We start from the raw sequence: 27,020 nt of genomic DNA on the forward strand, positions 1-27,020 counted from the left end.
ATCGTTACACCTTACCGTCAAACATTTAATATATTTGTTGTAAAAAAGGAGTTCTTGCAAAGAAACTCGATGTTCCGCGTTTGATTTCCACGTTTCATGTACTACAAATTAAATCATAACGCGATAATTGCGACGTATTCTACTTACTTGCAAGTGGCGTTCTTCTTGCAGGCTGCGGCCAACGTGTGACAGGCCGGTATTTCTGCGCCCTCGACGCGCTGCGCGCAAGCGGGGTGCATCTTCTCTTGCGCTATTATGCACTCGTCCTTCTTCCCAACCGTTTTCCTACGAACGACAAAACGAAGCGTATATTAAACACCGAAATCGTAAAGTTGTATGAACCCTTACATAAAAACAATGACAAAGCATTGAAATTTTAACAGTTTATTGCTTCAAATATTGGACACAGCTTTTTGTCACGTGTCTTAAACTTTTGTTAGAGATCTTACGACCCATACAACCTTAATAGGAAGACAAGGTTCGGTTTAATTTCGGTTACACTTGTTTGAAGTAAGAAATTCGATTCGTAATCGCAGCTTACGGAAATAAAGGTAAAAAGGGACCGCGAGATTACGATCTATCGTTTCTCTTAAGATCTCGGTTGGGTTCGAAAGGAGAAATTTCCACTCCAACTATTGTTCAACGAGCATTGAACGAGTCTGTCATGTATTTTGATCGCGAAAAATTTCTTCCACCGTATCAACTTTCTCGTTTCTTCTCCTTACCCTCAACTGTTTCGTCGTTTAACCTCGCGCAATGAAGTATAACAATCTTTCTCGAACTACCCCGATTCGGCTGTGGAAATTATATTATATTATTTATAGAGTTCCTCAATTTGTCGCGCGCGGTATAGATGTAACCCCGATTCGGTGGTCCGCCGGGTATTTTCGGGCACAGGCAACAAGCAGAGGATCCGCTGAATTAACCAAACTGGGAGTGAAACATTCCATCGCTAAATTAATCAAACCGGGAGTGAAACGTTCAAGGCGGATCGAGGGAACACGGGTTCGAATTCGTCAAAGACTCTCAAGCCTGCCGGGGGTCATTTAATATTAATAAATTCAGAGAAGACACCGATATCTCGGTCTCTCAGGGCCGCGGAACAAAGGGACGTATCGTCGAGACAATGAGCTCGGTCGTACGGGAAACGGAGGGCGACCGGAAAAAAGTGAGGGCCGGGAAGAGGAACCGGAAGATCATGAAAGACGGATAGAAAGTTTCTGCATTGTTTCGCGGGCAAAAGCCACTTAAAAGTTAAAGGAGGTTCGCTTCGGAAAGAAAGCCTGAACCGCGCGCGAAACGAAGGGATTAGGGATGCAGAACTGTTCTGGATATTTCCACTGCGAGGGCGGCGGAGGCGCGGCGGTGCTTTGTGTCCACCGCGAAGGCTCTCTCCTGACCCACCCCGTCTTTGTCTTTCCCTATCACTTTTCCCGCGAGTTTACTCAGCGTTACCTCAAGAGCCGTGCAAACGGGCCGGCGTTTAATTGAGTCGCGCTCGATGAACTCGCGTCCTCCCAGAGATTTCCGCGTGCGAATAGTCGCCCGTCGAGTGGTACGGTTTTAAAATTGGCCGGCCGCGTCAGTTGCATTATATTGACCGACGGCGGCCGGCTCGGTGATCGCGAGCACGAAACGTTCTCAGTGATCGCGGTCGATGCTCTGTCGTTGATCGACCACGAAATTAATTGCCAATCGGATTTATCTCCACTTTCAGTACCCGCGCGTTAATTGTCGTTAATTCGATATCCGTCGTTCCTTATCCGTCCCTGTGATCTTCGATTCCGCGGTTTCCTCCTCGCTGCTCCCGATAATCCGGTTCGAGAGCGGGCTGAACTCTGGCCGAATCATTTATAAATACTTTTATTCATCGGCTTCTGTTTTAATAAACAAATAACACGGTTCGCATGAAAATTCATAAAATCCCGTGTGTCCCGACAAGTGGCCGGCTTATCTTTTTTTTTTCCTCTCTCCCGTTCCATCTTCCTCTCCCTCTCTCTTCTACCCGCGTTCGTTTTTCACCATCGACGGACATCGATTTGGGAGTAACGCCGGAATATTTTTCCGTGCCGGAGCCGCGGCGCGAGGCGAGCGAAAAACGATTTTCACACGGGCCGCGTGTCGTGGATTTATAGAATTTTTTATCTCGTTATTTCGACGACTATCGCACAACCGGACAAGGGACGAGAGCGCGAGCCGCTCGAATTTTTATTATTATTTTTTTTCCCCCATGTTCGTGCATATGCGCCGCTGCGTCGTCCCATGTCTCCCGTGTCGTAGAACAGTTCTTCAGGAATAGCTCACCTGCATAAACAGAACGCGATCTCGACGGAGTGCTTGTGGTTCGCGGACTTGTAAAAATTCTGCAATGCCTCCATGCACTCGTTACGCGCGCAGCTCGCCGCGTCGCAGTGGTTCAGCACCGGTTCCAGCAACACCTTGCATTCTGGATCGTTTCTGGAACGTGAACACACGGGAAACAGATAAAACGTGATCTGTATCGTACCTTATAAATCAACAGCAGTGCGCAAGTAAACAGTCGATTTCGTGCGTTTATAAAAAAAATTTAATACACGAAAAATATAAAACACACGTCACTATCCTTGTATATAATGATTTATGATGATATAAATCATTAATTATCTTACAAGGATTGTGACTTGTGAATTGTACTTTGTACAATGATATAATGATATAAACGATGAATAATGATAAAGAATGATAACTTTAATTGATTGCACTATGAAAGTTTTATTTAATATAAAATTTCGTCTGCAAAATTACATTGGAATTTTTATAAACATTTAAATGGCAGCGACAGAGATTACAGTATCTGACATACGCTTCAAAGTAAAGCTGGTCGATGGAACGAAATAATTTTAACATGGAAATACATGGAGGGACGGGGCGAAATTTTGTACTCACTTGCAAGCGGTGTATGCATGATGACAGGTGCTGGAGAGCACGATCTTCACCGGCTGTTGGATCTTGTCCAGATCCGACGTGGCGGATGTTTCTGTCGGATAAAAAAAGTAGAAACTGAAAACACGTTCGTCGAGGACGTTGCGAAAAATAACTGATAACCGCACTAAGGGTGCTACTTGTCGCATGGCCATAGAACCAATAAGATATTTTTCATTGTTGTATAATAAGAAGTTTCCAATCGGAATCGATAGGAAAAGTAATTAGTCCAGGTGTCGATAATTACCGATTTCTTATAATTGTAGATTTTATTTTATACGAAATAATTATTTTCAGAAATCATAAGACTTCTAGTTATTCTAAGAAATATTATATAAAATTATACGTCACTTAATAATTTTAATCGAATGCACTCAACGAACTGCAGTGCACATATTTATAGAAATTTTCGGTGATGTCAATAAATGAATTATCTCTGGGAATAGTTTTTATTGACTTATCCTGCATGCAGAATTTACTCGATAGTATAATGGAACACATTTCGATCGAATTGGCGGTTTGTATACTATAAAAGACAATTCCGGGTGGAAAATAGCGAGAGTCAAGAGCGTCTGTGCGATGCGCGGTATTCAGCGAACGTAGGGGAAGCCGAGTTCAGCAAAATAGGAAACTTATGTTTATACGGGCACGGTAAAATCAACCGAATCAGCTTAGGTGACACGAAATGGTAGAGCTTATGATTTAGAACGCACGCGTACCTATGCGGCAAGTGTAATTCACTTTCGGAGTTCTGCTTGCGTAGACAACAATTCCCGACTAAAATGCAACGAGCTTAACCGGCGAGCGCAGGAATCTACTGAGTGCACGGTGTAAAAGTGTTGTTTGCACAATTGATTGAAAGTCAGTCTTCGAGGCGACGAGCGGAGACGAATGATAAATCATTAGGTGACCGGGCAAAAAACGGCCCTTAACTTGCGACGGATCTTGAATATTTATCGGCCGATATTTACCCAGGGGTGCGCGCTCATCACTTGAAAACAATCGCCAAGAATAATTGTTTATTTATGGAAATGACTGACATCGTCTCTGTGGCGAAGCTCGAGTGACGCCTGCTAAAAGAAGGGGAGAACGCGAAGAAACCGCGATAAAATATTCCACGGCCGCGTCTATTTTCCACTCGCTGTTAAAAATGAAGCTAACCCATTCATTTATCTTAATTTTCTTTTTTAATCGGCGATAAATTCCATTGAGGAGAGTTTGAAAGTATTCAGGCCCGAGCGAAAAGAGTTGAAAGAGCGAGGGAAGAGGGTCGGCTGCCTTCGAGGAAGGATCCACCCGATGACGAATGTTTGGCGTCGTTAACCAGCGACCCTCCAGTTCGATTGATGGACTCTCGGGGTTAACGACCCCCACCGAAGGAGCCCTTCTGAATATTGCCGCTGCACCCCGTTTCCCGTCTCTTTCTTTCGCCGCGCGTATAGAAAAACTGGTGAAAACGAATCGCGAGGGGTGCTGCCTAGCTACGATGACTAGCCATAAGTCAACCGTTCTCGGGAACATGCCTTCGACGCACTTTATTAAGACAAACGATCGGTCGACGTCCTTCTCCTTTCTTAATGGCGACGACCGAAAATAGCTTCCAACCCTACCTTCGAACTGTTACCCTTGAAATCAGAGCTAAGACATGCGTCCTTCACAAAGGGATATAATCAATCTAAAATCTAATAATCTAAAATCAATTCTCAATAAAAAAGAAAATAAGCAGATGTGCTTATTTTGTAAATTCCTAATCAGCCAAAATGGAAGAGTGATTCCTTTTCTCGCGACGTCGCTATGTCAATCATGTGTAATGCACTAAAAATACTTCGTTGTTTTCGATTAAAAGCGAACGGAAGGGAATTCATAAATTATAACACTCCGAGAAATTTCCATTAATAATCGAATACGTTGATCGCCTTTTCGGCTTTACGTAACAGCATGTATGTTTGATGAACATTCTGCTGGATTTGAGAGTCTCGAGTTCATCATCATATCAGATAAATATTGGATACGAATTTACATATTCATTCATCTTTACCAAATCGAGTGTCTTGTACAGCGGAGATGGATTAACACGATCCGCGTCAAGCCATTTTTGCCCGACTTGTTCAGGCCATTTGATGTTCTAGCGCATTAAATAAATATGGCACCTTAGAATTTATTATTTAACACTAGAACTACCAAGCCAAAATGATTGGCTTTGAATGATACGCATATACAAAAAAATTTGTCTGTCGTTTGAAATCTCTAATTTCGTAGGCATTTGTCGCATCACTGAAAAAGGATAAATGCGAACTTCTTTGGAATGAGACCAAAGACATAACAAAATCATCGAATCGGTTCCGCAGACTAAGTCAGTTTAACGGATTGCCTCAAGCTACAGAGGTAGATACTGTACCCTTTCCCCGGATGAATCGTGCAAGCGAACTCGGAGCGATTTCGAAACTGTTGTTAAGGAAACTCGCTCTGAGGGATAGAGCAGAGGTGCAAAGAAAACGTGGAGATCTGGTTTAGAGTAATGGTTCGAACCCAGAACTTAAAAGCGTGGGGTCGGATCGAGTCGAGAACCAAAGTGGCCGCTGCACTGAACCTCGTAAATAAGAGCGTCAAACTTTTATACGGTCGGAGGTGTTCGAAAATCGTCTGTAACGTTGCAGGAAATTATCTTCCAAGTGAAATCGACAGTGGTACAGTCATCGAAAACAGTTAACGAAACAATCGCTTTAACGCCGATCTCTTGTTCCGAGTCTGTTTCCTATTCCTGGCAGGGAAGTATACCACTAATTTACCGCACTCCAATAAAAGTGCCCACGTATATGTATATCAGAACGAATAAACGTATACACTGCGACGACGCGACGCGTCACGGCGGCGCATTGAAAATTCCAGTCCCGGGATACGGTCGCCGTATAAATTCATTCAAGACTGCGGAGACACGCTCCTCTCATCCTATCTACTCCACTGAGTTTGGTCTCTATTGATATCCCCGCAGTTTCGGGACGGGTGACCTGCGGGTTATAAGGAAAGTAGGTAATACAATAGAAGCCTTGAATCGATTACCCGATCGCTTCACTGAAATAAAGTCGTCTCCTTTAAGACGTCCGAGGTTGCGTTCCTTCCTATCGGGTCTATCAAATCCTCGATGAAAATAGAATGAACCATGTTTCCTTCAATTCTATCCTATTTTTTTCAAAAATCTAACAGCGTTATCGTAAGAAACGGAATCCGATGGTTGTCATTGAATTACTACACGATCGTCTTACGAAACGTCCAATTAATGTCTAATCCACGGCCCCTCGCGCATAAAATTTCCCCTTAATTGCTTTCAAGATGTCTTCTGCGTAGCATCGTCCAATTAAAATCATCGTTACTGGCACGGCTGGATGTCGCGTCGGCAAAAACCGTTCTACAACAAACTCGGCAATCAGTTCTCGCGCGGGGTAGTGTCATCGGATAGATAGTTGAGAAAGGTACTCCCTCCCACCTCCCCTTTCTCTCTCTCTCTCTGTCTTTCGAGAGAGGAATATCAATCGCGACTGTAAGATTCAGGGGAACGCGGATTGGGCGGTGCTTTGACTCGATCGCAGGGAGATTCCCAGAGCCGGGGAAACACGGCCAATTCGAAGCGGCGGTAATTGGAACCGGTGTCCGTCTGTTAGGGAAAGAGAGGTCGATGTCGTGCCGTCTCTGTCTTATATCTGCACGCAACGTCTACGAAGTTTGGAAACTATACCGGAGGATATAGGCTCGCACAGAACACAATCCTGTTAAGAACTTGCAGTTTATTTCCTTTTGTTGAGTATTAGGCTACATAAATGTACGACGTTCTTTATTTGTCACAAAGAAGGGTGATTTGGACTTGGATATATCATCACAGATACAAGTAATTGGGCATTCTATCTATTCTTCTATTCTACATGTACATTCATATTCTATTATTACACAATTTATCGGACATTGGCGTGTCAGTAAATCATTGGGCGGAATTCAGAATTGTTGCTCAAGCATTTGCTTAAGGCTTTCTTCATGATGTTCGTCTTATTCCAATAAGATGGCTTTAAGACTTCATGTATTCATAGTCTGAAATGAAGATTTGCTTAATAATGGAAATGACACTTAAGGCTTGGTTATAGAAGATTATGTTGTTTTCGACACTTTTCTAGTGTAATCCCGTAAACCCATACTTTTTACTAATTATGTGAATAACATTGACATTCTGCTTTATCAAATAGATAATAGAGTGTATCCCCAAAGGTCACATGTATTTTAATCAAACATTTAATTTCATAATTAATATTAATAAATGGTGTTATATTATAGTTAGTATTTAGTATTATTTAACAGCTTTTAATCTAAATTATTTGAGAATATACTTTTTCCTCGAACGGAAATGTATAAATCGAAGGTTGGGAAACAGTGTACGAAATATAGTGTGACGAAAGCTGCGGCCCGACGGAAACCTCTCGCGGTCAGCGACTTTGTGTACCTTGCGGCGGATTCCCGTGCCTGTTTGCGTTTACGCGAGATCGTAACGGATATTTCGCATCGCTCGACCAATTAGCACCCCGCTTCTAACCGAGAAAATACTAGGGGGAAAACGCGGAAAAGCCTCAAAACGACACGGCGCGGCGCGGTTCGGCGCGATTGTAGTTCGCGTTTCGCGTGTGTGTTTCAAGTTAATTGGATAATTAAACGATCAACCGACGCGATTACTCTAGGACTTGGTAGAGCGAGGCTCGAAACAAATTCTCTCCTAGCGTGAGCCAGCAAATGTGACTAGTACCAAGTTTGTGTACCGCTTTGATCGATCCGGCAAACAATCGGCGGGCCGCGTGATCGAGAAAAAAACAACTCGTTAATTTTTTTTGTTTGCGGGCGAAAAATTATTTGATGGTAATTCCGACGGCTGCTGCTATTGCGGCCGGCCTCCCCCTCGTCGTGTATCCATCCACACGACACGATTAAACGATACGTACACAAATATCCATCAACGGGATGAAAGGGGGACGAGATTGCGAGGAAAATCTCTCTCTTTTTCTCCCATAACGCCCCCCGCCCATCTCTTTTTCCACTGGATTCGTGTTTCCGAGAAGACGTTATTTCTAAGCGTGTATACCCCGTGTCGAGAGCTAGACGTGCACATCGAAGAGCAAGTTACACTGAGTGTTATGCAAATGAAGCGAAGGCTGGGTCGAGTGTCTTCCCAGGAACTGATTGTTTAGGTACCATGAAGAAAGACAAAATTGGAAAAGTAAAACTAGAAAGGTACATAAGGTAAATGTCCCAATTTCTGCTCATGTGATGATTTCGCTGTCAAAGTATTATATTATACACTTTTACACATTTCATAGTAACCTGAATCTCCTTGCATCCCATAGAAAAGTATGTTGTTAGTAAAATTATTCTATTTTTAAGTACGTTAATTTAGTATCCTCTTAAGGGGCTGGGGTAGTCACGTGACCCGGGCTCGTTTAGCCCGTGCACGTTTTTTAGCGATGTTCCTCCGGTTAAACAATCGCGTTCGTCCATTTCGAACCGACGTGAAGAAGACGTACGGTGCACTACTAATTGCCGCCGGTCGACGACTACGTACATAGTACATGTATACATACGTCTGCTACAAGGAAAACGAACAAAAGTAATGCGTCAACTTGGAAACACGTAATGCCTGTTGGCCAGTGAGTTCCCTGGTTGTCGATGAACAACTGTTTGATTCGCTACTCCAAGCGCTGCACCGCAGTCTACCTTGACCTAGCTCCAGTATTCTCACGAACAAATACTGCGGCAAGTTCAATGATATAAGCCGATTAAGAGTTATCCGGGCCGAAACGTGTTTCACCGGAGTGTTCGACGTAATTCGAATATCTTGCCAATTGCTACTTTCGAAACCATTCTATGCCTCGTATTTTGTCTTAGAAATTCGGCCACTCTGAACTTTCAGTGGTCCTCGACGATCGAGGCCTCGCACACTAGAGACTGGGTAGAAAAACGTTTGAAAGATCGAGGAGAAGGATTCTCCTCGTGGCGCAGAACACGGTCGTTCTGGGAAAAGGAGAGCAAAATGTGGGGCAGACAGCGGCGCGCATTCGTGGTTGGATTTTACTTCGTACGTATATATGTATGCATATATACATATATATCCGAAATCGATAGGGGTGCATACTTTTGACGAGCACACTCGAACGTGTTCGCAGGTGCGCGGAGAGGTGAGCGCATGTCCGGGCCTAGATGCGCGCACGGTTCTCTCGGTTATAATTACGGTGACCCGTTTGTTTAACCCCGCCGATAACAAGCAACGATTTTGCGCCTTCCTCCTCTCCGCCTCTCCTCCGTCTTTCACCCTCCTCGCGGAATAATCTTTTTCTGCGCTGCCGTATTGACTAACAAATCTCTAAGACGATTTAAATTGATTATAAGGTAAATGTACCGATTTATACTCACTGCTTATACTTCAGGTCTTCAATTTACTGAAAGAATTTATTGCAAACGATTTCTTGCTGAATTCATCTGTATATTAAATTTCAGACGTGAAAGACGCTTTTCATTATTTCAGTTATACATTCCTTTTTCATGCTCAGTTGATATCGAAATCATGCTTATTGTTAGCTGAGTAGAAATCGGGACATTTACCTTATGCACACAAATATAATTAACTCTTTTCTTTCTATTGTAGGTTTAGTGAACTTATTACCAGTATTGAACAGAGATACTAGAAATACTAAAATTAGATCATAACGACGGTTTATAAACGACTGGCACTCAATTCTTTGACAGCTGGGATTTCATTTCTATTCTTACAGTTGTAACTCTTGTTTACAGCTACTCTCGCGCATTAACTAGAATGTATGAGTCTGTATATGTAGATCCTCATGTATTTATTCATCACACTTTCATTTTCTTTCACTTCACATTGTAGAATGCAATTAGCGTGAAGCGTTTTATAAACTAGTTCATTTATTTATTTCAGTTTTACCTGTTTTTTATATTGAGAACAGAAAGGCTCATAGACACTAGTTCATAAATCATAATCGATATGTTCATCAATCGACTAATGATCTCTTCACTATTGTAGTCATAAGCTGATATAATTAGAATCAGTTAGTAAGTATTTAGAAGTTCATTAGCAGAATGATAAACTATTGGTTATTCAATTTCTCTATCTAATTATATCACTAATGCCCATAAAACAGTTTGTACTCTTGAAGTATGAGACACGGAACATACTGATCGCGACGCAGTAGTTGAAATTCTTTTAGCGTTTCGGATTAAACGCTCGGGGAGCATACGCGATCATGGACAAGGTAAGTAGTATGGCGGTCCGACGAAAACCAGTTATATCCGATGAACCAAGGAGAATATCCGGTAAAGTTCCATCAAGATAATAGAGCAAACCAGCGAAACTTTCTTTCCCATTCCGAAGGCAATCTCTGCGGATAAAGAGTCCGTGCTCTATATCAAATTTCCCGACGTCTCACCTCCTTCCCATGATCGACCGTTTAACTCCCGCCCTCGTCACGTTCCCCGGATTTACTCGATTCATTGATCGTCGGAATTTCCAACTTTCGACTCTCTTTGCAAATTCCACCGGCGAGAACGTCACTTTCCGCGGACCAGAAATAGGTAGGTACGTTCTTGGTAGCATTTCGATTGTTTCGAGACGGGTCGGATTCTCGCGGTAAGACTTCCGTCGGATTCGATCGGTAGGAAACTCGTTTCCCCAGGCCCCGGCAGGCCGACTTCGTCGAAATTGAATATATGAATGCGAAATTCCGCTTCGGCTCGTTGAGAGTGTTCGACTTTCGAGCCGGGATCGAGGAAAATAGGGACTCGTTAGACGCCGCGCCGGTCCACGACGTTGGAAAGCGAATAAGCGAGCGTACAAATTTTAATTAGGACGGGACAAGTGGCGGGAAATGCGCATTTGTTTCACGGTAAGATGAAAGCAGGCTTGATTACGTATCATCTCCCATGCTCGTCGGATCGAACAACTCCGACGGCTGCGAACGGATAATCGATGAATCATTTTCCACATTGTCTCGCGACTCGGAGATCGAAAAAACGGGAGATCAACTTTTCTCGTGTTTTTTTTTTTTTTAAATGAACGAACGAGCCACCGTAGGGTGTCCTCGGTCAGAAAAATCCGTCATCTGCGTTTCTTCCGCATGGTACGCTGAATACCCGGACACGATCCGTTCTCGCGTTGCTCATCGAACCGTAGGAGGAAAGCCCGTTTCGCTCGAATCAATCACCCGACGGAACATCGATACGTGGGTAATCGCTGGATTAAAGGATAACCAAGGATAATTACTCGCCGTTCGATCCGGATGCAATCAATTCTCGATGCGTTATAGTTCGGTTCGCGTTACCTTGTGCAGCCCCCCTGTACAACCCCTGACACCTTCCTGTCTCAGCTGCCTCCTAAATCCATCTTTCCCTCCGTCAATTTTTTTCTATTCCAAATTTGTTATGTGACACACGATATTCGAATTCTTTTAAAATAGAGTGTACATTGTGTAAAAAAAGTACCCAGAATCTCCGTTTCTGGTGTATGTATTAAAAGAATGTTTTGTATGTAAGTGAAGATTACTGCACTTAATTGTGACGTTAAGCTCATCGATCGCGACCTTTTAACCAGTGTATTTTTTTCTTTTTTTAATTAACATTTGGAACCTTTTACGGAATTCATTTAGCTGTATGTCCAAAAGGTCGATACACTTTCTATTTCTGCCATTTTCAATTAAAATTAAATTTTTATGTTACACTTTTTCAGAAACGAAAGAATACTAAGAATAATGAGAATAATAAGAAACCAGTACGAAGATATTTAAGATCAAATCAAATCTATTTTAAACGTCAATTAATTGCGGGACGCGAAGCCCCGAAAATGAAACATCGCGGAGGATCTCGTTAAACGCGAGTGCGTCGTATGAAATGGTTCACGCATATTATTTTATCGTCGGAAGCCGCCGCCGCCGCGCGCCGCTCTGCTAAGGATTTATGGTTGCTAAAACGGCGCGTATTTACCTGCACCCGCTGGAATTATGCTGACCGTGGATATTTCGTTCTTGTTAACGCGCGCGGTAACTCGTCCATCCATCAAGTTCCATGAGTTACGGGCGCGAGGTGAAGTCTCGGCCCGCGTGAAAATGTATACATTATACATACACCCCTGTCTATAAGTTACCGGACAAAATCACTGATGGATTTCCTATAAATCTACATACAATTGTGGGTGGATAATCATGTGCTATGCAAACTAACCAAGATGGATATAGTGACCATTCCTCAAGGTCCTAGCGACAAAGATTCATTATCCGTTATTTAATACTAGAAAGTAGAACTACCGGCGATTGATGTATATCTACTTCTACCGGAGGAGTCAGAATGACCTGTTTTACAAATTAAGCACGTAAGAAAAGAAAAACGAAAATTTGATATCCAAAAGGGTACTGGCACACTTTCCATATAATAAATACTTAAATTTTTTAATTATTGTACGCGAAAGATATTTCCAATAATTTATTATTCATGCTTCTGGCATTAATTATAGCCTGCAGTCGATTTGGCATCGACCCACCACGACTTTTACTTCATTTTACAATACTTATTTTAAAACTACTGGCCCATATTTTTTTTATCGCTTTGGATAAAAGTGTTACAAGTTATTACAACTTATTCGATTAACTGTCTGGTGACTTATAAATGGGAATGTACGTACATACATCATTTGGTTCACGGTTTCACTTAAAATCGTTGCGTCATTTTAGCCCACTTTTTACGTCGGCAATTCAAACACTGCATCGACGACAGATAAATTTATCTGGGAACGCTCGCGGTATAAATTCCGTTCGAAAAGGAGGAACGAGACCTCGTGAATTTTTCTCGTTCTTCAAGGTGAGCTCGAGTTACGAAACCGATCAGACGCGTAATAACACGGGTATTCGTTCCGCGAGGACTTATCACCGTGAAACTTTAATTTAATTTCGTCTCCGACTAGCCCTCATTTCCGTTCCGACGCGGTATCTCTCCGCATATTACTCGTGGAACCGTCGGACTCCGAACTTTAATCCTCGTCCGTAACTTTTCCAGGAAATCCACGTATCTCATCGGGGGTAGAAGTTTGGAGATACGAACAAACCGCGCAATCGTCGATGCGGTCCGTCGTCTCAGTCAAGAATTATGAAAATAATGGAAGAGACGGAACACAGAAATGGAGATCTGGTACTCACGATCGTGATCGTCCGTCTGATTCCTCTTATGGTGCGTCTTATGGTGGTGACCACCGGGAATCGGAATCTGTCTGATGGCCGCCAAATCGCGATGATCGGCGTCGATCAACGGGTTCTCCAGCTGCGACTCGATCAACTCGAAACTGGTGGAATTGTCCGGATGCGAGATGACCTTCACTGTAAACGAGCAAACGTAACGGAGCATGGAAGGAAACGAAACGGTCCTCGAGATTGAACCGAGTTACGGCCGCGTATTTTTTGCCCTCTCAGTTGCCGAAGATCGGTCGATTCCGCTCGCGCACGAGATCGAGCGGACAGTTTGCGCGGGAATTAAACACGAAAGGAATACGAAGAATTTTTCAATTTTTAATTATCGCGGTAAGGGAAGAGGACTCTTCCAAATAGACACGTTGCCGAGCTCGACGATTCGCTGCGCTGTGGAACTTCTTCGAATCGCGTCAGTATTGAAATCAGCAAGCCGCACAACTGACGACTCAAACGGACGTGCCAGTTCTTCAACGAACGATGAGTCGATCTATTTCAAGAAAGGTGAATATACTTATAGAATACGCAAAAGGGCGACTTGCTGTTTTGTACGTCGGGCGGTACGGAAAGAACGGTGTCGGGCCGATCAGCCGAAGAAGAGCAGCGGTCGGTGAATCGATGGTGTCTTGTCAAGGTGTTGACACCGGTGTACGAACCTTGGTCGACGAACCCTTCGAAGGCCTCGCGGAGATCGAAGAGCCGGTCGACTGGCAGCGCGCCGATCCTGAACTCGAGGTCATCGAGGTCGTCGTCGGCGCGATCGAAGATCGCCCGGTGCTCATAGGTGGGCCTCGGTGCGAACTTCTTCGGCTGCACCAGGTTAGGCCTCTCGACGCGTTTCGTCTCGTCCACAGTAGGCGTTGGACGAGCCGCCGCCGCCGGCGGATAACTCGACTTCGACGACGACGACGATGACAACGAAGACGACGACGAGGACGACGAAGAAGACGATGACGACGACGACGTCGCGACGGACGGTGGTGCAGGTGGTTGTGGTGGTGGTGCGGGGTGGTGCTGGTGGTGCTGGTGATGGTGATGATGGTGCGGGTGCGCGTCATGCTCGCTTTGGGAGTGCCTTGGCTGCAGGTGCACTGTGCTGGAGGCACGATCATGCTTGGACAACGTGGAAGAAGAAGAGGAAGAAGAAGACGAAGACGAAGAAGAAGAGGAAGAAGAAGAAGATGAAGAAGAGGAAGACGAAGAAGAGCCGCGGTCATAGAAGCTGGCAGGTCCCTCCGTTTCATCTTTCTCCTGCCGGTCCTCGTGATCGGCACGAGGATGATCGTACGACTCGACCACGAGGACACCGGGCCTGCCAGGCAACTCCGGTGCTTCTTGATGACGGCCGTGCTGATGACGATGCCCGTGCTGCTGCCCCTGTCCCTCTCCCTGTCCCTGTCCCGCTTCCTGGACGTGGTACGTGCTCTCGTGGTCGTAGTACGAGGTGCGCGCGGGCCCGGGGAACAGAAAATAGGGGTACATACTGGTCGGCGGTAACCAGATCTCCTGGTAGCTCTCCTGCTGCGGGTCGAACGGGTACAGGGCTGAATCCGTGCCCGACAGGTCTACGGAGGTGGAGGAGGGCAGGAACTCTGTAACACAGAAGCAGAGACGCGGACGAAAACGGGGTGAGTGGGGTGCTGCGTGTGATATATCGTATACGCGTGCACGGACGGACGACGGGTTTCACGAACGTGCTACTCTTTGTATATTCTTTTCTATTCCCTTCGTTGTCTGTAGTTCAAGTTCTGTGGTCGATCGGTGATATAGTGGTGACAGTGGTTGTGACGGTGGTGATACGGTGGTAGTGGCGGTCAGGGATCCCGAAGAGATCGGTTCGGTATCGTACAGGGAGTTCCCGGGATGCGCGAAGGAGTCGAAACAACCTGTACGGTTGTTAACTTCCTGATAAATTGTGGAATCTGCTCCGAAATTGGCTGTATACTTTACGAACTAGAGTGTAAACTGGGTAACCCGCAAATTACTCCAGCGACATGGTTCTCGTCTCGGGGGCCATTATCGTCCCGGAGCCGTTCCGAAAGCCGATCAAACCCTATTCCAGGAAAAAAGATGAATCCGGCTTTCTCTCTCTCGCTCTCTCTCTCTCTCTCTCTCTCCTTCGCCCTTCCGCCCTCTCTCTGGAGGATCGTAGCTCGAATTCGTTGGAGAGTATTCGCTTTGGCGTTTGTCGAAGCTCGAAGGAGTTGCCAAGGAACGAAGCAAAAGGAGCCTCGAGGTCGACCGTCGATTCCGATTACGACTCGGTTCGTTTAACCTTCGACTTCCGGCTTCTTCCCGATCTCTCTCGCGCTCCTTTCCCCTCGACCCTCTCTTTCGGTTCGCACAGAGCCGGCCCGGTAGAAAGAAAAATATTAGCGCCGCAACGTCTAGTAGAGTCGAGAGTGCCGAATCTCAACGTATCCCAAAGCAGCAGTTCCAGCGAGCTGCCCTCGCGAAACCGTTCGTCTGAAGTTCGACCGAGTTCAAAGACCAAGCCGAGTCTTGTCATCGGCTGAAAGACATTTTCCTCGCTCGTCAATGTCAGAATGGAAAATTAAAAGACGAAGGGGAAGGTAAGAGATATGTCACCCAGTAAAAAGATGTTTTTCTCGTTGATAAATGTTTCATAAAATACAGATATTAAAAGATAGTTAGAGGTGACATTTCGAGCTTCGAACCGTTCACTGGAGTAATTCGTAGATCGTTCCGACTCGTCTCGATCCCGTGTTCATTTTGTTCGATCTGGAGCAAAAGGTCGGGGATCGAAGAAGGAGGAGCAGAGGGGTAGGCGAGTAGTGAGTCGAGTAAAATAGACAGTAGAGAGTTGTAGTAAGCGATCAATGGACAGGCATTCTCGTTTCAGATAAGAGTATCGTAGAAAAATGCTAAGCATGCAGGCTGAAAACGTGCAACGAGCTCTGAGAAAAAAAGATAGTCACTCATGCGAAAGTACAGCATGCGGTGCTTAATCTCCATTGCGTTCGCGCTCGAAGGCTTTCGAGTTCTCATCCGCTTCCATCGAACCGCTCGCTCCGCCCTTTTCGTTCGAGACACGAGCGATTTTCCCTCTCAGGCTGACCCATCGATTCGCAATTGTAAATCGCATTTACTCTGGAAACGAGATAGTAAAATAAGGAGGAAATAACGTCTAGCGGATCAGTCGCTCTGCTGTTAATCCGCATCATCGCAGGGTCGAAAGAGAAAACGATAAAAAGTTAAATAGTCGACGATAAGAACTGTGACAACGCGATTGAAGCGAGTAAAAGAAAATAAGAGAACGAAGTAGGGGGAAAGGTATGTTAATTTTTCTCGGTCTCTCGCGTATAGCCCTCGATGCCCGAGCCCGATTCAGCGGGAGTCCCGAGGCGAAGAGCACTCTCCTCGCCGTGACCCAGATCGATCGGACGCCGCGCCGCGCCGCGCCGTAGAAGACGAGTTGAAAAGAAGCGGAACGGAGCGAGTCGAGATTTCGCGTCTAACCAGAGAAATCGTGCGGATCGATCTCGGATCTTTCGGGCGGAATGCGTACTTAGGGAGTGCTGGTGCTCTCGTGTGCACGTTCCTTCACGTTCGAGGTTGAATCTAGCCTGTCTCTCTCTCTCTCTCTCTCTCTCTATCATTCCCCTCTCCGGACGTCTGGCTGGCGAGATTCACTTTTATTTTTGTCAGACCGCGACACGTCCAGGATCGCGGTTCGCGTTCCTCTTGATGTCCGCTTTAAACGTGTTCGATCCGTCGTTAGCCTTTTCATAAACGCGACTGCAATCCGGTTGCAACTTTTCACGGACGTTGCATCGCTCGGACGCAACAGGCTCTCGCCTGCGTTTAAACAGGAGCTGCCGTGTTCGATTTCTCATTTTCTTTTTTTTCAACACTCGTTTAGCGAATGTTTGCGAGACGAATCAGAAGGTGATCACGTGCCCGTCGATGGAGAAGAGATTCTAATTATTTTCGCGACTTGGACAGAGCACGCGTGGCTGAAACGTAGAAATTTGATTGCGCGCCGTGGGACACGGTCGTCCATCTATAGCCAACAACAAATGACAATCGATTCTCGCTGCGGCCAACAACGCATACTTAATATAAAAAGGGGAAAGAAAGAAAACAAACGCTTGCACGTCGCACATGCGCTTCGTGTTACATATGGTACTTACGTCGTGCCGCTAAGCGCATTTTACGAACGCACAACCCTTGGACTTTAATTGGTGATCGCGAGGGTCACGAATCTCAATTCCCCTGTCGATCGTGGACCGAATGATCATTCTTCATACAGTTTATGTTTTCAGTCCAGTTATATCAGCGTCTGAAATGATCTAATCCAGACATGATCGGCTGGCCTGAGCGGGAACATAGGTGGGAATGCTTCAAGTAGTATGAGCGTATTATGGTCTGCCGAGTTACTGTGACTACTGCACGAGGTGGGGAGAGCTATTAGAGTAGGGCGAAATGAGTTAGCAATGTCCATGCCTGATCTAATCCATCAAACAGGCTCCCTTGAAAGGATTATTAAGTCCTGAGAAATTGTTATACAAAAGCGATCATTATAGGAACTTTTGTTGATCATGTTTTCCAAATTATCCCTCGGTACGAGCTTGGATGATTCGAAGAACCTACGCGGCTTATCGTGACAACCATCTTTGATCTGACGATCGTGATTGAGGATATAAAAAGAGGAGGTATACATTTTGATGGGGGTTCGGTGCGCGAGGGTAAGCCGATGAAAAGTAGAAGGAGCACTAAAAATAGCGGCTCGGTCGAGTGTCATTAGATGCGAAGGGACGGATGGAGAAGAAAAAGAAGGAGAAAGAAGAAGAGACGTCTCGGTCGAAGGGAACGGGATTTTAGTGAAATTAAGGTCGAGTTTGCCACGCGATGAAATATCCTTATCTACATCTCGATACCGGTGGCCTTTGGTTAATTAAGGAGAAAGGAGCTTATCCGAAGGAGGCTATAACGTCGTCCCGGCAGCCTTAAACACCCGCGGTATCGCTCAGAGTAATTGCTCCGCCGAAGGGAGTGCAAAAGGGAGGCAGAGAACGTCGCCCCCCAGCTTCTCCTCCTCGAAGTCGACGCGACCGCGGCAAATAATGAGCTCGACCATGGAAAACTATCTCCATCCGTTTATTTATGATGCTATTCTTAAACTTTTCAGTCGCATTGAACCGCAGAGATGGACTCGTCGCGCGTAATTATAAGCGTCTGTTCTGAAAGGGAAGTTGGTAATTTCTCGTCTCGAAATTGTCACCGCCGCGATGGACATTTACAAATTCATTTAAGAGATCATCTTGACGAAAATTTCCTATTCTAACCTAATAATAATCTACTAAATCCTCGATTTCGGTTGTCAATCTCTTTATTACGTAAATATGAAATTCGCTCCACGATCGACGGGAGGGGTTCCCTTTTTCGTTTTCATCGCACACACAGATCGATCGTAGAAAGAGTAACGATACAGACTAAAAATAGAGTATTCGGTAACAAGATACAGACAAACAAGTACCACAAGGAAACGATAATAAATACACACGTTTACTTCACAACATCAACAGTCGTCTTCCACATGGGTGCGCTAAAGTAATAATTACGTTTAAACGAATACAACGTATTCAATACGACGTGTATACTCGTCCATTCAATCGAGTATCGCAAAGGTGCAAAGCTGCCTCTGCGGGCAACTCGCAGCGGGAACAGAAAAACGATATATGTAATCGATAGAAGCCAAGTAATCAACAAATTCTCGTGTGTACGCGTTGTATCGGATGTCTGTATATATATATATATATAGGTATATATATATATAGGTATATCATATCGGACGGTGTACCGCGTGTACACGTACGCAGGTAAATATGTATTGTATATGTATACAGAGAATTCGGGCGAGGAGGGCCAGATTCCATACTCACCAACGCACGGATTGTGATTCACCAACGAGAAGATCCTGTCGCATCGCTTCTTCATGTGGTTGTTCGGACAGATGCACCCGAACATCGGTGATAATCGCAGCTGGGTCCAGGAGTCATGACAGGCGTTTCTGAAACATCAAAAACCAAAATATAAACGTCCGTCCTTCCGCTCATTACAGATAGAAAACATACTTTAATAATTATGAAATTGTAAAATCCTTTTATGTACGATTACTCCATTAATTATTTATTTCTTGTTTTAATCTGTTCTACTGATTTTGCGCGAATAAAACACGATGAAAAGAAGTTCTGTAGTTAAAAACATGAACAACAGACGTTTTAACGAACAAAAACTAAAATTATATATACGTTCGTTCTTCCTTTAATATATGTATGAAACAGGTTTTAATAATTAAGGAAATGTAAAATTTTTTTATTGTACAATTATTTCATTAACAAATCGTTTGTTTCTTGTTCGAATTTTGAACCTTATTTTGGTGATTTTGTACGAGTGAAATATGATGAAAAGATGGTTAAAAACATGAACGACAGACGCCAGAACGAGCAGAAAGTTCGGGTATGGGAAAGAAATCTTGGAACAACGTGGGGGTAGGTATACGTTGAACCGAAGTTTACGAGCAGGAAGACCAAAGTCAGTCCGTGTTAACTGTTCCCGGAGTAAACGCGTCCGAGGCAGTTCGGAAGTCAATTGGTGGAGCTGGCGTAAACTTTCCTGTCCGCGTGTTCCCGTGTCTGATGGGGCCGAAAAAAGCGGCGGGGTCGAGCTCATTCCACTGCTCGATAGCTTTTCAGACCGTAAGACAAATGTCCCAAATCCTGCTCACTTTTACTTCATTATTTTTCTATAATTTAGAAATCGGGACATTTACCATATTAAGTTATTCCCTCCTTACCGCCTACAATTAGTCGCACTTAGAAAAGTGTCGCCAATTCCAATTTGATACTGTGAATAAATAAAACAATATCAATAAAGAATTCACTGCAAATGAGAGAGCCTACGGCTCTTAAGAAAGTTTTCGAGGCTCTATTAGAGAAAACCCATCCCTGACCATGCATGCTGTTTATGGTCAAAATACCAACAAAAATAAATTACGGATTAAATGAAAAATTCGGTATGGTTTGTATCATCCAAAATGTCGCAGTCATAACAATAACTATTTTAACCAAAGTCCACAAGTTAGATCAGCGCGGAAACGATATCACCTCTGCAAACATTATTTTGTAACTGAATCGAATATTAGCTGGTAAATGAGCCAGTTTTGTAATTATCGAAAATGGTTGAGATGTAAATCTCGCGTGGGAGACCCGGTTGTTTAATCGGAATAACGGATTCCTTATTCCCATTAACATAACGATCATTATTAACGCAACGTTTACAAATTGAAATCAAACTGAACATAATTAACTGCACTGTACACTTAAAACCTGCTACCATCAACGGGATCGCGTGGCTCATTGTGTTTGCGACGCGAATTTAATTAAATCGTTATCATTTTCCCAGTTTTAATTTAAAATCTATTACTACAAATTCGAACAGTTAATCTACGGTGTAATCGTGATTAACTACCTAATCGAAACGCGAGAGATCTTGCAAGAGAAAAAACATAGAAGAAAATATGATTTACTTATCATTGTTTGACTGCGGATTTTCAGAAAACTGAAAATGCAGAAAATATAATCACGAGCTTTTCTTGCACTCTGGTTGCATGGATTGTATCGAAATATAGAAAATATCTAAAGCACAGTGGACACTGCATTATTTAAACGATAAGAGAAGTCGTTATTTAAAACACGTTCTCTAAACCGGTGGCATAAATATTTAATTTTGCATTAAATCCGATGGTCTATTTATCAAGTGTTAAGTTTGATGTGGACATTAGAGACGAATAACGTACTCAATTCCATTAACGATTAATGTAACGTGAATGAAACGTTTTTCGAGAAATTCTTTATGCAAATATTTCTCGGCGGCGCGATCGCGCCGATGATAGCGGGGCACGAATCTCGAGCTGGAAATAAGCTTAAAAATGTCTATGCAAATTCCTCGTACCACTTTGATGTAATTGCCCCGATATCGAGCGTAAGCCGACGACAAAAAAGGGAGAAATGAATTCTGCAAGTTGGCCTTTATTTCTTTCGTTCGTGATTAATCGCGCTCATGCGATTTTCGGTGACTTTTACGAAGCTTCCAGCGATAAGAATAAACAGTTTGCTAGCACGGCCGGGCATGTTAACCTAGAACAGCGATAGGTCTCGAGGAGCCGGATAAAAAAATTATTCCGGGCTTGCGAAAGAGTCGGAAGCGCGCGGCTAGGAGAGGACGGGACCGCGGGAGTGCAGGAATTCGAGGAGGGCACCTCGGAATTATTTGGGTTTATGGCACACACGGTAACGTGGCTTTCGCTCTCGACGAATTAGAGAGCAAACGGGGCAAATGGAAGCGCGGAACCTGAGCCGAAGTAAGAGAGGCAACTTCGGGGATGCATAGATTACTGAAACGCTTAAGTACACGGTTCGTTTTATTCCTACGCTACTGTGTAATCGTGCTCTTTTCATAACAACTAAATTGTCCTCCTGGAGATATTTCTAACTGTTGTATTTTATTGGTGAAAGAATGTTTTCTATCCTGTACTATCTATTTTATCCATTTTATAATATCACGTACGCCGATGTCTAGATATTCCGGACCAGCTTTGTAAAGTATACCTAAAAAATGGCATGTACTATGTTTTCGGTACACTTCGTTAATATCCCAAATATGTCTCAGGTATACTTTACAATGCTGGTCCGAATTCCCTTGGGGCCACTGTACCTACGTCCGTTCTTCTTAATAGTAAAGAACTAAGAAGCAAAAAATAGTGGTTCACATTAGTACCCGCAAGGAAAGAACTCAAAGGAACGGCTCACATGCCACACTTATCACTGTGTCACCAAGTGCCTAAAACCGTATCATACATGAGAGACCATTATTCACGTCACTAATGAAAGAGGCAATGCTGCTTTTAACATAGAACGTTTTAAAAAGTCTCACTGCCTCATTAGTTGTTCGAGCATCGAAAGGAAGTCTCTGCAGGCGCTACGGAAATCCATCTTCATCGAGTTTCAAACTTCTCCGAAATTTCGTACGGGTTCGGAGCAACTTCGTAACAAGGATTCTAGTCAAATTATTATTATACGTACATTCTTAATTAAAAGTTTGCATACCGTCTTTCGAAAAAAAAAAATGGTACCTATTTTTTGTAAGAAAAATTTATTCGTCAACGGCGATCCTCTTTCACCGGCGAAATCTGTCGCGAATGGGTTAAAGCAGCACGTCGCCTCGATCCCCGGTGGGTGTCCAATGAAATTATGGTTTCGTCTGGTGGCGACGACGATTTTCGTCGGCGGTTGTGCCGGTGACAGGTATCCGGAATGCGCAGTCTGTTCGAGGAACAAGCGGTCGTCGTGCGGTCTGCCCGCACATCGAACGCAGAGAGTCTCTACGCGGGCGAGAGTTTCACCGGCTTTAAGCCACTATCCGGTGAATTCAGAACCCGGAAATTCGCTGGCTCTCTCTCGTTCACCGCTTCTCGATTTTTTCACCCCCGGGGACTCTTCCGACAGAATTCGATCTCGATTCCCTTTTCAATATTTTTTAAATAACGCGAGATTTATCTGACGAAGGGGGAACAAAAAGGACGGGACACGGGGACCAAATATAATCCGTAAATCTAGTTTTTATCACGAGTGGCGGACCCGAGAACGCGAGCAGGAGACGGTGGAAGGTGGCACGGGGGTGAAGGAAGGGATTGCGAAGAGCGCGAAAGAACAAAGAGAAAACCGAGGTCAGGGGTCGTGGCAGGGGTTCGCGTGGAGTGAGTCGCGTGTGGATGCTGGCCTACGAACTACGAACGAAGAAACCTGACTATGGAAAGAGCGAGGAGGAGAGAGAAAGCGACCCACTTCCCCGTACGTAGGTACGGCCGGGCGATAATTTACTGGCGTGTAGGTACGTCTGAAGGATCCGGTACGTGCCGGTCGAGTGGTCTTGCACAGTCGGGGGTGCTAAGTACGCCTACGTGTGCGCTGACGCACCCCCTACCCCGTTCGTAACAGCACCCCTTTCTTTCGACCTCCTCCTCCTTCGTCTCCTTCCTCGACCACCTTCGCACGCGTCTATCCGCGAAATTTTCTGTGAAAACGCGGCATTCAACGACGCGATATTGCCTGGAAGTAATAATCCTGTCGTGGCTCTGTCACTTCTTTCAGAGATTTAGTTATTTATCAAGGGATGTAGTGGCGTCTCGACGGAAGCTTTGAGTCAGCACATGGCATATACCCGATGGGCTACCGCGGGTACTTATACATATATACAGTTTGGGACTTTGGGACGATGATTCTCGACCCGTTTTTAATTGTACTAATTTCTCCCATGTGGACGAGATACGAAAATAGGAATAAATCTGTGCTTCATTGTTTTAATGCTCAATCTGCCGTTTGGATGATCCTTATCACAAAGTCAGAATAAAAGAAATAAAGTCGTTTATTTATTAATTCACAAGACCGGTCATTTTGATTGAATACGATAGATAGAAGTATACAGGTTTAATCGATAGATTTAGTGTTAAATCAATGGATGAGTTTCCGATTGCATACAGAATGTATTCTATCCAATTGAATGACATCATGATCTGACAGGGGAATGGCATGCTAAAATCGGAATATTTTCCGATGCCATTCTCCCATCGGTTCATAGTGTCATTTAACAGGATTTACGTGCACACGTCTCCATTTCTTGATCGTTCACCCGCGTCTCAACCCTTCTAGCGAAGAAGAGCGGCGCGTGAACATCGACAAAAGTTATGCATAGCCCGCGCGCGGCGCGGCGCAGTGTCGGGACGCTCCTGAATAATGTATGCGCCTATAGCAAGGCCGGAGGAATGATTAACGACGCTGACCCGCTTGTAACTTCCGAAAAGTTCCCCTACTCCTTTTTTTGCCGCTTCTTCCACGGCCATTTTACCTTCTTGCTCGCGACGGCTCCCCAACTGCGAACTATTCGCCGCGCCTCGCCAGTAGGACGACAACGGTTTATTTATCAGTCTCTTATAAATTATACCGTGACTCGAACCTCTCCCTTTCTCTCTTCACGGCTACTTCCAGCCTCGGTCGTTACTATCCCGCGCCGGGAAATCGTCCGTCCCCGTCCGCTCTCTCTCGCGGAGTTTCAGCGATTCTGGTTGATTTATTAAAAAGGAGCCCGGGGCGATGTATCTCGCCGTCTGCAAGTTATGGATAGTGAAAGTTGAGACGAATTCGCTGGGAGCGCTGTTTACCCGCCAATTTTTCCTTAAGGCTGAGGATAAATCTCGCCAGTGAGGAGAAACGTTCACGCTTGTGTCTCTCCTCGCTCGCTAATTACGTTAACCGAGATCTATTCGCGCGATACCATTACCGCGAGCGTGTTTCATCGCGCGTCTACAACGTACCCTGCCGAATAAATCAATTACCGCGTTAATTGAACTCGATTAGAGCGCCCGTTAATCGTCGTAGAAGCTCTAACCATTTTTTTTTTTCCCTCATACTTTGCCCCGTTATTTTCTCGGGACAAAGGAATTCTCGTCTGATCGGAGATCGATGGAACGGAAATTTTTGTAAGAATTCACCGGGACGACGTGCCGCGAAATTTTGATATATTCGGCCGTCTCTTCGCAGGGTTCACCCGCTATCTACCGTGCGCATCCACCCGCAATTTGTCATCGTACCGACGCGCCGGAGCGAGGAGTATGTACTCGGTTCCTATTTGATGCGTGTACGCATACCGTCGAGGCCATGTAAGATTCATGGCTGCGCGCCACTGTGAGTGCACAGCTCCCGTCATGTCTCGTCGCAACGGGACGACGATACTGCGATCTCGCATAATCTACGCAAACTCGACGTAAACCGACTACGGCAACCCCGCATCGCTGCACCGATAAACGGCTAACTCGATAACGAGCTTTTGATATCTTTTTTGCTGATGGTGGATATACACAACCAGTGAGTTACCAATAAGGCTAATTGGTCTCGTGTTCTTGTTAGGCTTTTGTTAGCTGACGCTGCAGAATCCTTTAACGCATGAGAATGTTATTGAAAAAACGTGCGGTTCTATTATTGACAAAAGCATTTAAGACCGTACGAGTCTCCTGCCAAAGGTTTAACAAATATGATAGGAAGTTAAGCGATAAACTTTTAGAAGAAATGAGAACTTTAAAAGGAGATGTAGGATTTGTAAAATTGTTCGACGTCAATTTTTAAGTCACAGGAAATTTGTAACATGTGATTTCTGATATTCAAATATATCGTTTTAGCACTTACTGATTGTATATAGCTGACTTGCAACCAAGATAACCGCGTGAAGGTCCCGACGGTGATTGAGTATGACTCTGGATCAGTTGTTAAAGGAGAGGCAAGGGGTACACGCAGACGACCCGGGAAGTTATCTAGCCAGCGTGGCTGATCCAGGGAAGGTCAGTCCCCTTTTGCCACTAGGTATTCGGGTCACCGCTTAAATGACACGCAGACGGCCCAAGGAGTTACTTTCGTAGCGGTCAGTACCTTTTTGCCTCTCACAGAAAGGACAGAAAGTTGTCGAAGGGAAAAAAGGGCTCCCGGAAATGAAGTTTAACCAACTGTTTTAATAGAATAGAAATAAATCCATGAAAATTCGCAGTCTACTAATAACTGTTGAAATTTCAATGCTTTGTCATTGCCTTTAAGGGGCAAACAGGTCTGCTTGCGGATTCCGGTGCGGCCAGCGAGATCGAGCGTGTCCTCTCAGGAGGCGAGCTGGTCCGAGATGGATGCACATACTCGAGCCCGAGGAGCAGCGACCATAAATATATGATACGTAGGCAGCTCGTCTCGTTCGGGTCCGTGGGGTGCTAAAGTGGGAATGGGCGAGAGTCGCCTTATGAATTTTAATGTTACGTATCGTCACGTGATAGCTGGAAGGGTTGCCGGGCGCTCGTCAAAAGCCGCGCGAACGGTCCTCGAGCAACTTTCCACAAATCGCTATATACATTGTCCGACCCGGCGCAACGAAACCGACCGTATTTCACTGTTTCACGGTTGAAAAACAAATACGCTCCTCGGGTATTCATCAGCGATCCCCGATGAAAGTGCTGCAATTTTACAGTCCACGGATTTCGCAAACAGAAGTGGAACGCGAATCGGGGCACGGTGTTTTGAATGACAGCGAAACAGGAACGAGCATTTGGCATAACCTCGATCCCCTTTCCGTGGATAACTCGAAAATGATGCGCGGAAAATTTTATTCCGATTCGTTTACCGCGAACAACATCGCTCGTTGTATACAACTGCTCGCGCGCGGAGTTTCTTTTCCCTCCCGCCCCCACTTCACTAGCGGTAATTTAGCGTTCGGCAGCTGATTTGAAATTCACGCGGACAAACTAGACGCGGATCGCATCACGATGACTCGATGTCGATAATATACGAATTAAACAGAATTTTCAGAGCCGAATCCGGGGCGGCCGCGAGGTCGCGCGAGATTTAATTTCTTCGTGAATTGTAATCGCATTTCGGGCCAATTACCGCGCTGGCAACGATTACGCCAAATTACGTTCCCGCCGAGAGACGGAGTGAGAGGGTGCGGAATATATCGCCGAGCAGGACGCGCGGCTGCCATCATTTTACATGCAATCTCTATCAACGTGGCTGGCTCCCGAAAATTTTGATTGCCAACGGCCGCTAGTCGGGACGAGTTCCGTGTTGCTCCGTTGCGCCCGTCAAATTTCCCGGAACCGGTGTGCGTGCCAAGAAAAATGGTAGTAGACAACTGCATGAATAATTAAACTGAGAAAGAACGACGTCATCCCTT

At 44.9% G+C, this 27,020-nt stretch overlaps 1 protein-coding gene across 4 annotated transcripts in view; it reads right to left on the reverse strand.

Moving 5' to 3' along the window:
* Gfrl (Glial cell line-derived neurotrophic family receptor-like) overlaps positions 1-27,020 on the reverse strand; it is a 235,588-nt gene that overhangs the window by 33,924 nt on the left and 174,644 nt on the right. The window contains exons 5-10 of one of the 4 annotated variants that reach the window (XM_026817634.1): positions 19,142-19,269; positions 13,892-14,827; positions 13,191-13,367; positions 2,926-3,016; positions 2,305-2,457; positions 148-285 (exon numbers count right to left, since the gene is read on the reverse strand). In XM_026817634.1, coding sequence (XP_026673435.1) covers positions 148-285; positions 2,305-2,457; positions 2,926-3,016; positions 13,191-13,367; positions 13,892-14,827; positions 19,142-19,269 — 1,623 coding nt within the window. The other 3 variants (XM_018032792.2, XM_018032793.2, XM_026817635.1) reach the window with 3 other exon arrangements.

The sequence above is a fragment of the Ceratina calcarata genome, unplaced genomic scaffold (assembly GCF_001652005.2).
Source record: "Ceratina calcarata isolate Rehan_Ccalc_2016 unplaced genomic scaffold, ASM165200v1 scaffold59, whole genome shotgun sequence".
Classification (NCBI taxonomy): Eukaryota; Metazoa; Arthropoda; class Insecta; order Hymenoptera; family Apidae; genus Ceratina; species Ceratina calcarata.